This window comes from Pseudocercospora fijiensis (genome assembly GCF_000340215.1).
Source record: "Pseudocercospora fijiensis CIRAD86 unplaced genomic scaffold MYCFIscaffold_3, whole genome shotgun sequence".
NCBI classification, from domain to species: domain Eukaryota; kingdom Fungi; phylum Ascomycota; class Dothideomycetes; order Mycosphaerellales; family Mycosphaerellaceae; genus Pseudocercospora; species Pseudocercospora fijiensis.
Window position 1 is genome coordinate 5,861,642 of NW_006921534.1, and position 12,268 is coordinate 5,873,909.

Genomic DNA, 12,268 nt, shown 5'->3' on the forward strand with positions numbered 1-12,268 from the left:
TGGTACACATCCCCGGTGTCGCACAGCGTTGCTGCGGACGCATACCCTGACTTCCGCCGGCTATGCACTGTGTCTTCTAGCGTTCTGCTTCAAGCTGCGGCACAGCCTGGCCTTGGATCACTCCCAGCTAGATGGCATTCCCGACGACGGGTCTGAGCCCCGAGACGTGATCCGCAACCACGAGACAGGATCCCGGATGCAGAGCCTCGTGCAGTGCCACCAGGGAGCATCGGATGTAAGCGCGCTGCGCCTGTTGCGCGTGCGTAGTGATGAAACATCCTTGCGATATTGGAAGGACACAGAATTACCATTCACGTCTGGAAAGACGACAACCCATGGCAGAGGCCGCCTTTGTGTTGCAGCTTTGAGGCCCTCTGATCTTCACTTTAACAGGACCTGCACATGACAGGACAATGACTCGCTCCCTAAGTCATCGATATACTATAAGTAGCCATGGACCTAACGCCCTTAGACATGCTCGCGCCAATAGCAGCACCTCAACGAATCCTGTCTACCGCCATGGCACCGCAAAAGGAAGATGATAGAGGGAGCAATGACGACCAAGAAAATGTCACTACCCATGACGAGTGAGTCTCTTCATCCCATCGCCAAGCTTCTTCTTCGCCGCTGAGTATGAGCAGCCTCTTTTCGCAGATGGGCAGTCAGTTCAACGACCCAGGCGACCGAGAGCACGACTACCCCAACGAGGTCAAGCTTGCCGAGGAAGATATCCCAAAGCAATGACTTGGAAACGTTGGTTCGGAGCTTTGGCTGGTGGGACTGTACAGCGGAGTGCAGAAGATAGAGTAGACTGCGGATCAAGCAAGCAGCTTTCACGTACATCGCATTGGCAATAAAGGGTCGCTTGCACCACGGTTCGAGTCAAGCTCTTCAAAAAAAAATCTCATAAGATGCTAGTAAACGCCAAACGATGTCAATGCCATTCATTTGAGAAACTATCCACTAGACAAAAGAATCACTGATTCCCTCTCTCCGCATCCTCCTCCGCGTTCTTAGGCACAGAAACCATAAGCGGCACACTATTCGCATTCAATCTCCGAAAAGCCTAGAAAAGAAAAATCGTCAGCAAATAATCACCATCCCCGAAAAAAACAAAACGTTCAAATCAAACCACAAGAAGAAAAGACACGACAGTCTCTCACCCATCCAAGGAGTAGTATACCCCCCCCCCCCCCCAAACTCCAAATCCACCAACCCCAACCCTCTGCATACTTCACCCACCAAAAAGGACTCAAAAGCTGGCACACAGAACTTACATTCACAATCCCACTCTCGGGCAACTTCCCATCCCATTTATCCTGCACTTTAGATATCTTCTCCCCCTCCGTGAAAATCAAAACCTTACTCTCAACAACCTGCTCCTTCCCAATCCCCTTCACAACATATCTCGTCTTCAGATCCATCTCGATCGGGTTACCCGAGGAAGTGACTTCATGATGCAGACGCTCGATTTCTGAGAACGCGGTTTGGAGACCGTACCATTGGGGTTCGAATTGTTTTCGACCTGTTGCGACGGTGAGCGGGTCTTCGAAGGTGGCATCGTCGGTCCAGAGTTGGAGTTTTGCGAGGCTGGGGCGGCCGGCGAAGAGGTCGAGGATGGAGGAGACGAGGGTTTTTTGGGTGGGGGTTAGGGTGACTCCTGAGCTGGTTTTTATGTTTGTGTTTTCGAGCTTGAGGTCGCCGGAGGAGGTGGACATGTTGGTTTTTTGTGTGGTGTTTGGGGAGAAGGTTAATCTGGTGGGATTGAGGTGGTAGCTGGAGATGGGGTTTACTCTGGCAGTGTTGAGTTCGACTGTGTGCAGAGATCGACTGAGCTGGGGAGCAAAAGGTCTCATGAAGACAGCTTAGGAGTGTAAATCGATGTTGGACGGGTCGGTCGACTCGTCAAAGGCACCAGTGGTGTGTCGTTTGATGCAGAGCCTGTTGATTGGACTATGATAAGTGGACAACAGTAGGCGGAGCGTGGTAGAAGAGAAAGATGGATTGCAATGCCCAAGGACAATAGATGTGTTCAAAAGTCGATTGCACGACATGACGTACATCCATCATCATGAGCTCAAGCTGACGCGAGAGCCACGCGACAAAGGAGGGTCCAAGGGTCCAGATCTCAAAATACCGAGATCTAGTCTCAGATCATATCGAGCCAACAGCAACGAAGACCTACAATATGACTTTTGTTGTCGACTGCCTAACTCTTCGTCCAATGACAATGTGTACCCATTGTCGGAGATGGCAGAAAGCGGAGTTGAACTTCGAGACTGCTCATTCACCTGGCTTCTTCCCTACGCAATCCATCGAAGACTGCAAGCTGTTGGCCTCTACACGAGAAGCTATAGGACGAAGCAATTCGGCGTCGATGTCGAGAAGTCTGTGCCTAGCAGCAGCTTGCCGAATTGCTATGTGTGTGTGCAATCCATAGCCGAGCACTTGAGTTGACCATTGCATCTCGTTCTCCAAGCCATTGCTCGCCCTCATGTTTGCAGCGTGTGTGACTCCTGGTACCAAAGTCTGCACAGGCACCACTCTGGTAAAGCCTTGCATTGATCTCCTCAAGCTGGCCTACTCTCGAGCATCGCATGTGAATTCGAAGGACAATCCAGCGACCTTCTCCAGAGCTCCCTCTCAAGAAGCGCCTTCCTTCAAATGTCCAGCAGTAGCCACAGCCAAAATATCCTCCTCCATCCCAGCCACGGCTACAACCTCAATCCCAGCATCTCGAAGCTTCCTCTTACCCTCATTAAGCCCCACAAACGTCTCCGGCTCACTCACCCCACACACCACAAATCGTATCGCAGGCGTACCGTCCCGCCTCTTCAGCGCCAGAATCCTATCCACACACGGGAGATTGCCCACAGAGCGCTGATTGCAGGGCTCCATCGTGGTGTAGAGAATGGTATCTTCTGGCAAATTCCGTCCCAAGTCGGTGTCTTCACAGCCATACTTTTCTCCCAGCTTGATGAAACAGCTCTGTTCGGCGTGCGTGTTGCCTTTGCATTCGAGCGTGTAGCCTGTGATTAATGGCTCTCGGCTTTGAGAGGGTGCTAGAAGTAGGGCGCCTACGCAGAAGTTGGTGGGTTTGGGCGGCGATCTACGCGCTTCGTTTAATGCGAGGCGGAGGTAATGGAGATGGTTGATGGAGTCGGGAGCAGACATGGCAGGTAGGAAGAGTTGGGATGTTTCGCTCCAGGGTTCGATTGGTGATTCGAGCCGGGGTGGCTCTTGTTCTCAGCACATATCGAGCTCGGGTTGTGGCTGTACAGCAGTATATCCTCGAGAGGTCCACGGCGGCCCTTGTGAGAACCTCGACAATGTCGTCTTCGTGGTCACTGAATGTTATTATAGTACCCTCAGAATTCGCGATCTCACCCGAGTTTCGTCCTCGCAGCCGACGTCGATCTCCCGAGGTTGAGACCGACGTCAGCTGTTTTTATAGAGAGCATTATTCCCTGCATATCACATGCGGCAATTTTCTAAACGCGTCTCCTGATGAGATCGAGACACGATGAAAGATGTGAGTTGTCAAATGGGAGCAGATGAAGGGGAGAAGACTGACCAAATCTAGGATGGACCGAATACTCCAGCGATAGTATCTCTGCTAGCCGGCGGCATAGCAGGAGCAGTCGAAGGTGCCGCAACAGTACGATAAGCAACACTTTGAGTACGCGAAAAAAAGAACCTATTCTTGTTACTAATACCATTCCAGTACCCATTCGAATTCGCAAAAACACGCGTCCAACTCCGCGAACAAAAAGGCCAACCGACACCCAGAAACCCGTTCAAAGTCGTCTACAACGTCTACGCAAAAGAAGGCATCCGCGCCTTATACAAAGGCTGTCTCCCGCTGGTAATCGGCAGCGTAGGAAAAGATGGAATCCGCTTCCTCTCCTTCGACACAATAAAAACAACCTTCAAAGACCCCGAAACCGGAACCCTCTCACCTCTCCGCAACATGCTTTCCGGCATGGCGTCGGGAGTCGTCGCGTCCGCGACAGCAGTGACTCCGACCGAAAGGATAAAAACCGCATTAATCGACGACGCGCGAAACGAGAAACGTTATGTGAATGCGAGACATTGTATTAAAACCATCCTCTCCGAAAACGGAGTGTTAGGCCTGTATCGCGGTTTCGCTGGTACGACGCTGAAACAAGCCGGCGCCACAGCTTTCCGTATGGGGACGTACAACGTCCTCAAAGATTATGAGAAGGTGCGAAACATTCCGCAGACTACGGCGACGAATTTCGCGAATGGGAGTGTGGCGGGGATTGTGACGACGCTGGCGACGCAGCCTTTTGATACGATTAAGACGAGATCGCAGTCGGCGAAAGGCGCGAGTACGGTTGAGGCTTTTAGTAGTATTGTGGCGGATTTTGGGGTTAAGGGGTTTTGGAAGGGGACCACGATGAGGCTGGGACGGACGGTTTTCAGTGGGGGGATTTTGTTCACGACTTATGAGTGGGTGGCGGCTTTGTTGAATCCGATATTCATGTCAAAGGAAGTTGTGTGAAGGGATGGATGATGGTCGGTTGGAAGAGCTTTGCGAGTGGAGGTTTTGTTACAGATGTGCAGGTTGGATAGATGGCATGACTCGGATGTCAAAAGACGCGAGAAGAGATATTCGAGAAATTGTGTCGTTTGTTTGAACTTGCTAATCATCACATCATCCTCTATCGCCTCAATAACTCCTGAACGATGCTCTTGTTTTGTATAACCTGTGAGTTCTCCTCGTCGACACCATGTCGTCCAACCACATTCAAGAACACCTGATCTAGAGTGGCATGACCGATGGTGTAATCCCTAATTCCCATCCTCTCCTTCTCAGCCTCAACAGCTCGGAACATTCGACCCAAACTACTGCCGTCGAGAAGACCTCCTCCATTACCTTCCTGGCTAACAGGCACTGCGAATCGGACTTGTCCACCGACCGCCTTCCCCGTCTCAGCGATAGCAAAAGTATCTTCAACCCACAGCCAAAGCTCAGCCATTTGCTGAGGCGAAGAACGCGGAGAATCTTCGTGAACGAGATGAACGTAGACTTTGTCACCGACTCTCTCGTGGAGGCTCGAAATGGTGCCGAGCGCAAGCATTCGACTTGCCATGATACCTGCACGATCACATAATGAATCGGCTTCTTCCATGCTGTGGGTAGTGAGGAGCAATGATCGTCCGGCGGAGACGGCTTCCAGAGTCTTCCATAATGCGCGTTTCGAGGCGGCGTCCATGCCGCTAGAGGGCTCGTCGAGGAGCAGAACAGATGGGTTGGAGATCAGAGCGATTCCCAGGGATAACTTTCGTTTCGTGCCGCCTGAGAGCTTCTTGACGAGCTTGTTTGAAGTGATCTTGCATGCCGAGACGCTTGATGATCTCTGCGACGTTCTCCTTACGCTCCTTCTTGTTCAGTCCGCGGGCACGGGCGTAGAAGTGGAGGTGTTCGGAAAGCGTCATGGAGTCTACGGCGTCGAATTGTGGACAGACGCCGAGATGTTGCTTCGCTGCCACTGGTGTACGCATGAGGCTATCTCCCGAGATGTGGATCTCTGGTTAATTTACGGAGTCTGGTCGAAGGTCGCCTCGGATAAGTGAGATCATGGTGCTCTTGCCTGCTCCGTTCGGGCCAAGTAGAGCGAACTTTTAGAGGGCAGAATGCCGAAGCTAACATCGTCCACGGCCTTGTTGGTGCCAAAGGTCTTTGAGATGTGACCAACGCGAAGACCACGATTGTTTTTTGAAGACAAACGATGCGCGTCTTCGGTGGCATCAGAAGAAGTGCTAGCCTCCTTCTCAGCATCCGAAGAATCTCGTTGCTTCTTAGAGCCGACGCGGATACCAAATGCCTCCAGACTTCGGCCTGACTCCCAGAAAACCAGGAACGCAACCAGTAGTACGAACTACAGGACCAGGTACAGGATTGGTCCTCCGAACAGACCAATGTAAACGGGATTTGATGCCAAGTAGGCACCATCGCAGGAAATACCATAGACATTGAGGGTGACCAAGAGTGCTCTGAGGAGACTGACCGCTGGGCAAATTAATGCTACGGTCCAATAGATTGTGTCAAGCTGGGTGTACAGCACTTCCAGATCGGCCATGTCGACCGTAAGGAAGCAGCCGACGAAGAACAGCATAGCGATGACGACTTGTACGATGCAAGTCATCGCAATAGCAGCGAGCTGTGATGGTGCGAAGAGCGAGATCACGTAGGAGTATGCTGTAGCTGCACAGCCGTAAAATAAGAATACACTAGGCGAAATCAGTACTGACGCATGGATAGAAGGCGAGAAGAACTTACACCAACATGTATCCTAGACCGTACCAGTTGTACCCATTTGCCAACCAGATAGCAGTCACTAGGACGGCAATCAAAAGCAGGAAGCAGGAGTCGAAAAGAGCGTATGCAGTCCACAGCGGGCACGCAATTATTCGCCAGCGAAACTGCGTAGGTCGGTTGTCTCGTTCGATTCGAGGTGATCACATCGCAACGCTTTCTGGACGATCAGCGTGGACGGTCGGCGCGGAAGATGGCTGAAGTCAGAACGTTGTAGCTTGCGCAATGGCCTTACGAAACGGGAAGTCGGTGGCATCGAGCAGTCTTTCTCTTTCGCAGTCGTCGACGGCTCTGCACGTCTAAACTTGCGTGATGGTGACTGGCAACGCTCGCGTGGACTGACAGCTCGGGCCGATCGCGAATGCTGCACCGATTGAGATCGAAACCTACCAGAAATGGTCGTCGAGTAGTGTCGGTACTTGTAAGAGAGTTCAACACCCACTAGCTCACGCCCGATAGTATTCTAAGCCAGTACTTGAACCGATTCTAGAGCGGCTTCGGGGACTTTTGGTACGGTCCGTCGCGCATACGTTCAAAGTTTCGACGATTCGATGATATTGGTGTGGTTTCAGCAGTACTAGTACCAGTACCACATCTTGCTGCGACACTGCGACATCGCTTCGATATGCTGATACCTTCGTCCAGCTTCTCGCCGCTCGCGAATCTCGGATCCGTACTGATCGACCTCGCGGATGCCACGGACTTGCCAGCCTCGCTAAGAGAAGTGCGATAAAGATTTATTATTACTGTTTTTGGGCATAACTGCCGCTCGCTCGGCGATCAGCGCAGTACAGTAATACATCCCTCCCATGCACGCGCATACTGCTGGATACTGCATACTGCGTGGCGAGCGGCTAGCAATGGATCCCCCCGATTCGGCAGAACATCGCTTTGCTGTGAGCAAGGTAGGTCTTGATGGACATTCGCTTATAGACTTCGCTTATAGACTCGAGACCGTTTCTTTGTGAGTACAGGCATACAGCTTCTGAGCAAGGCGATTTCAATTGGCAGAGATCAAATCCCTGCTAGCCAGAATTTTTGGGAGAAAACAGCAGTGGCCTTCCGAGGTGTTTGGATGCTGTATGGACGGCTCGCTTGCGGTTTAGAGACTGAGTGCTGACATGAGAGTGAGGTGTTGAAGCACTGTTGGTGCCCTCGCTGTGATTCATCGTGCATGGTAGGCGGAAGCTAATGTCAACCATACAACCACACAACCAAATGACCGTCGCAACCATACTGGCAGGAATGTACCGCTTCTTTCGCTTGGGTTTTGCGGCAAGTGCTGATCGGCCTGACGAGTCCTGGACCAGGATCAAGGAAGCATACATCCATCCCTTCTGGTTGTAAGCGATCACTTGGGCTAAGCTTCTAGCATGCATGTACTGCTGCCCAGTCGCTACAGTGGTCTTGTCAGATGAGTTGTTATGACGAATGGAGCTCGTAGAGGCAAGATGTCGAAGGGGATTTCAATTTCATCATCCAATTAAGACTAAATACTATTCGTTTGCCAAAATCTGCTTCCGTTGTTGGTAGCCGGAGTGTCGTGAGTTCTCTGAATGTATTGGCAACGCGCCTGGTTGCAATGGTTCATCGTGCAGTGCCGGTGCGCAGCTCGCTCGTAAAAGTGTTGGGTAGATGGCGGACGCAATGCTGGCCTTCAATTCGGTGACATTGATCCGAATGAGATGACCGAGTCTGAACGCTCGCCTCGCTTGGAGTCCCAGCAACGACACAGACGTTGATGGCATTCCTTGCACTTCGAGGAGCGTGGAGAGGAGCAGACGAGGATGGGAGAAGTGGAAGGCTTCTTCATCAAGATTTGCTTTGCTTCGAGCTCCGGTATGCGAAGGGTGACATTCGGCCTTCCGATATGCTCTCTCGCATATATTCTCACCGGTCTGCAGGGAGGTGTATCATCCCTATGGAGGATCTCGTCGGTCAGAAAATCTTTCTTGTCGAGATCGTCCTGCGGGAAACTGTCGATTTCCGTAATCAAAAGCTGGATCATGGAGAGAGCTTGGCCGAGTAAGTCCGATGTGATGTTTGTTGTGGCTGCTATGCTTGATCTTATAGAAAGGGTCCTTGCGAATACACCGACTTCTGCTTTTGAAAACCTGATGAGCTTCTTGACCCGACGGAGATCTCTTTCTAGTCTGGGCTTCAGTTCTTCGGAATAGAGTCGCCTTCGTTGGTCCCGAATCGATGGCCAGCTTGAATGCCAGACACACTTTAGGGTGATGATGTGCTGAAGTAAGACTTGTTGGCCTTGAACGTCGTGGCTGATGGCTTTCGTAAAGGCTTCCATGGGAAATTCTGCCTGTGCTACAGGCCCATCGACCCAGCGGAGGACCACAGCATATGCGCTCAACGTCGAGGTGTCATCCGACATTGTGTCAGGTGTTGTGATCAAGACCGTATATATCGATGCCTTCTGTCCTGATGTAGAGGACCAATGATCCTGGATGGGATCTGTTTGTGGCCCGATCGTCCAAGTTTGAGGTGACGGAAGGAGATGAATACGAGCCAGTCGTACAAGAATGCAAACGCCAAAGGAGTGAATGTGAATGTAGGTAAGGAAAAGCAAACGTTTCCGATCCCAGCGACCAGATACTTCCGAACCCGTGCAGAGTTGAAGAGTTGATGAAGATGTTTCGGTGGAGGGTCCATTCACTTACATATCCGCATGAACTTCAGCACTGGGATTGCTGCTGCCGGGCAGCAATGCCTATGAGAACGTAATTTGAACGTAATGTGGAGAGGAGAACGATGCACGCCACAAAGGCATAAGGTATCGGAATCCGTGAAGCTGAGTCTGTTGAAAACTCACCCGCCCAAGGAACCACTTATTGCGGATGAGTAGGCAGGGAGACTTTCGGGGTGCTACCGCCTAGGGAAGTGAAAGAACGGTAGGCAGCGCTCAGAGCAGGGAAAAGCTCTTGGGAAGACGCATCGGAAATGAGAGGCCTTTTGAGCAGGTCCAGGCCGTAGAGGCGTGCCGACAGACTGGAGACTTATGCTTCTTCGATGCGGAACACAAGCAGTCTGGACAGTCAATCGAGACGTTGAGAACGGCGTGGTTGGTCGCAGGCAGAATCCAAAAGTGTATAAAACGACGATATCGAATCTCCTGCTCATCTACTCATGCATTAGCGAGTCGCGAGGACACAGGACGAGTCATGAACTCAGCCGGCATGGTCGTATTCGTGCGTTTCAAAAGACTGTCTTTATGGAAAGTCAGTTACGATACTGCAAGTCATGACCCAAGTGGCGTCGGGTCAGGAGCTTCAGGAGGTTATAGGGAAGATGAAAGATATTCAACAGCTCGGTGGGACTTCTCGGTGCCTGGCAGAAGCATAGCAAACACACCGACCATGAAAGTGGAGAGATTGAAGTTGGTACGAGAGGAGAGGAGAGTAGATGAAAAGATCTGCTGAAGGTCGACCTTGGATTAAAGTTTCGCGTAATGGCATGCCAAGACAGCCCCAGCAAGGCCGGGGTGCGTTACGCTTCGAGCTGTTTCACTCTCCATTTCCTCGTCCTCATCATCATCGAAACCTGTATGCTTGGCATCCGGAGTTCATCTATCCCCTCTTGCTCTTGCTGCCTGCGAGCTGCCGGACAAGCGTCTCGCTTGTCGCTGACGACCAGCACTCGCAATGTCTCAGGCAAAGCGTCGCCACCGCGACCAGCCGATAACGATGGTGGCAATAACGATCACGTAGAGGAGAAGCCGGAAGGCGCCATGTCGCAAAGGCTTGAGCAGATGAGTGAAGAGAGTCTCGAGACTGGCGGAAGAGCTGCGCGAAAAGCTGTTGAAGAGGCCGGTTTCTCTGAAGAGTTGAAGGCAAGGCTGGAAAAGAGGCTTGCGGATTCGAGCTTCAGAAGTGATAACGCCGCAGCATTTGCGCAGGCCGATATGTCGCAGAGTGCGCCAAAACATGCCCGTGAGATCGCTGCTGCTCGGCCATGGTCAGGCAGCGAGACTGTTGAGGATGCATCGCTCCGTATGCTTAACGATGCTCATAAGCCTTTGCGTACTGCTTCAAGGTCGGCAGGCCAGCGAGGTCCTCCACGACAAGTCGATACCGGTAGGCCAAAAAGCAGACCAGGAGCTGGTGTTCGCTTGGCCAGTGCCAGGGACCAGGCTTCCGTATACTCGCAGTCCGTTGAGGAGCAAAAGGGCAAGTCTGAAGAGGAACGCGAGGCATTTCGCAGAGAGATGCGGGCCCGCTTCATGCCAGGTGCACGTAGCGTTGCTGCGTCTGTACAAGGACTGAACTCTTTGGCCAGCCAGCGTATTGAGGACGCGATCGCGAGAGGACAATTCAAGAATCTTCCCAATCGTGGCAAGAAGATGGAGCGTGATCACAATGCTGACAGCCCATTCATCAATACGACCGAGTACTTCATGAACAAGATGATCAAGAAACAAGAAATCGTGCCGCCTTGGATCGAGAAGCAGCAAGAAGTCATATCGACCGCAAATGCGTTCCGCAAGCGACTGCGGTCCGACTGGAAGCGGCACGTGTCTCGTATGATTGCCAGTCGTGGAGGCAATTTGTCTTCTCAGCTAAAGCTCGCTGAGGAGTATGCCTTTGCGGAAATCTTTGAAAATCCTTCGAAGCAGCAGATCGAGAAGATGAATGCTGTAGATGATCGAGGCCACATGTCACAGATCACGATATCAGGACAGCTCCAGACTGCGCGTACGGATGATGCCACCAGGCTTGAGGAGGAGATCAAGATCCTGGAGCAGACCGTCAACGACGATGGGTCATTGAAGCCAAGAGAGCAGGTGACAGTGACTGCCAAACAACCTGTCCTCACGCAGCAATCCGCTCCTGAGCCACCAAGGAGACCAACAGTTGCGCCTTTCCGAGATCCTCAATGGGAGCAGACGGAGCGCTCTTATCACACTTTGGCCATACAACAGCTCAACAGCCTCACCCGATCGTACAACCTGATGGCACCCACCCTAGCTAAAAAGCCTTACTTCTCCCTCGAGCGCGAACTGCTTTCGTGCTTTGCAGACGTTGCCCCGCAGGTCGCAGCTGCCATCCAAGAGCGGGCATTCAAGCCCAAGGTGAAAGGTGTTGAAGTCATCGGTCACAGAGCCGGCTCGGTTCTTGACAAATTCTCCATGGACAAGGCTAGCCAGGTCCACGACGAACAGAAGCCTCAATATGGGTTCAGGGAGTTCTGGAGAGATTTGTTTGCGCCGCCCAAGACATGATGATGTGCACATGTATAGACAGATACACCCAAGCTGAGATATACAGTAGCGGCAATAAAGCTCATTCACGTTAACACAACCTGTGGCAATAGCAATTGCCGTTCGCCAAGCCGATTGATTCCTGCGAGGCACATGTTCCTCCTTTCCTTGAGCGACGAGGGAGGGCGGCGCAGTGCAACACAACGGCCGATTCAAAGCACAGAAATGGAGGCGGTGCTGAATATTACCCAAATCCGCGATTCAGACCCGTTTCACGACTTGATTAGCAGACCCGGCTGAATGGAGCGTTTGTGACGTTTGACTCTACAGGATGGGCACGCGACGCGATGTACGATGGATGCTTTCGCTAATCATGCAGTGGTGCAGAGATTGACGTCGAATCTTCTGATCGCATGCTCATTTTTTTTCTGCCAAGGCATGGATGGTTGGTACTGGACTGGGCAATGGATTTGGATTTTTGCCAGGACAGGAAGAGTTCTGGTGGTGGATTTGGATCAATCTCTGGCTCCTGTCAGTTTGTCCCTCGGTCATCTTCAGGAAGTGGTGCAAGTGCACGTTTTCCTGGCGCAATTATTATGAGGTGCATTGCAATATCTCTGATGCAGGTACGCTTCCAACTCCTTCTGTCCGGCTATCCGGCTGTCCGGCTACCCGGCTTTTGGTTGGTTGTACCCCATGTTTCTTTCGCTGCT

The 12,268-nt window shown here is 51.9% G+C and overlaps 6 protein-coding genes across 6 annotated transcripts; 3 read left to right on the forward strand and 3 right to left on the reverse strand.

Moving 5' to 3' along the window:
- The first annotated feature begins 19 nt into the window (after window positions 1-19).
- On the forward strand, window positions 20-969 carry MYCFIDRAFT_211055 (uncharacterized protein). The gene is made up of 2 exons (XM_007927413.1): window positions 20-587; window positions 642-969. Exons 1-2 carry the CDS (start codon window positions 454-456, stop codon window positions 742-744), a joined length of 237 nt encoding a protein of 78 aa, XP_007925604.1. The 5' UTR covers window positions 20-453; the 3' UTR covers window positions 745-969.
- A 7-nt stretch (window positions 970-976) lies between these two features.
- On the reverse strand, window positions 977-1,718 carry MYCFIDRAFT_187841 (uncharacterized protein; the record flags this gene model as incomplete). Its single annotated transcript, XM_007927414.1, has 2 exons — window positions 977-1,066; window positions 1,278-1,718. 2 exons carry the CDS (start codon window positions 1,716-1,718, stop codon window positions 977-979), a joined length of 531 nt encoding a protein of 176 aa, XP_007925605.1.
- Window positions 1,719-2,643: 925 nt separating this feature from the next.
- On the reverse strand, window positions 2,644-3,174 carry MYCFIDRAFT_83140 (uncharacterized protein; the record flags this gene model as incomplete). Its single annotated transcript, XM_007926194.1, has 1 exon — window positions 2,644-3,174. One exon carries the CDS (start codon window positions 3,172-3,174, stop codon window positions 2,644-2,646), a length of 531 nt encoding a protein of 176 aa, XP_007924385.1.
- A 349-nt stretch (window positions 3,175-3,523) lies between these two features.
- MYCFIDRAFT_83141 (uncharacterized protein) lies at window positions 3,524-4,525 on the forward strand (the record flags this gene model as incomplete). The annotated part of the gene is made up of 3 exons (XM_007926195.1): window positions 3,524-3,532; window positions 3,584-3,658; window positions 3,725-4,525. The coding sequence occupies 3 exons, from the start codon at window positions 3,524-3,526 to the stop codon at window positions 4,523-4,525; spliced, it is 885 nt and encodes a 294-aa protein (XP_007924386.1).
- A 160-nt stretch (window positions 4,526-4,685) lies between these two features.
- Window positions 4,686-8,732, reverse strand: MYCFIDRAFT_217176 (ABC transporter, ABC-A family; the record flags this gene model as incomplete). The annotated part of the gene is made up of 10 exons (XM_007927497.1): window positions 4,686-5,323; window positions 5,403-5,516; window positions 5,648-5,870; window positions 5,916-6,258; window positions 6,308-6,450; window positions 6,579-6,729; window positions 6,928-7,058; window positions 7,184-7,237; window positions 7,432-7,739; window positions 8,081-8,732. 10 exons carry the CDS (start codon window positions 8,730-8,732, stop codon window positions 4,686-4,688), a joined length of 2,757 nt encoding a protein of 918 aa, XP_007925688.1.
- A 1,170-nt stretch (window positions 8,733-9,902) lies between these two features.
- MYCFIDRAFT_214957 (uncharacterized protein) lies at window positions 9,903-11,647 on the forward strand (the record flags this gene model as incomplete). The annotated part of the gene is made up of 1 exon (XM_007927415.1): window positions 9,903-11,647. The coding sequence occupies one exon, from the start codon at window positions 9,903-9,905 to the stop codon at window positions 11,574-11,576; it is 1,674 nt and encodes a 557-aa protein (XP_007925606.1). The 3' UTR covers window positions 11,577-11,647.
- Between the last annotated feature and the right edge of the window lie 621 nt (window positions 11,648-12,268).

What these genes read in the sequence shown, in the direction of transcription:
- MYCFIDRAFT_211055 (XM_007927413.1), top strand. Translation starts at nt 454, where the DNA reads ATGGACCTAACGCCCTTAGACATGCTCGCGCCAATAGCAGCACCTCAA. An exon ending in AATGTCACTACCCATGACGA is followed by an intron (nt 588 to 641) that starts GTGAGTCTCTTC and finishes GAGTATGAGCAG; the next exon opens with CCTCTTTTCGCAGATGGGCA.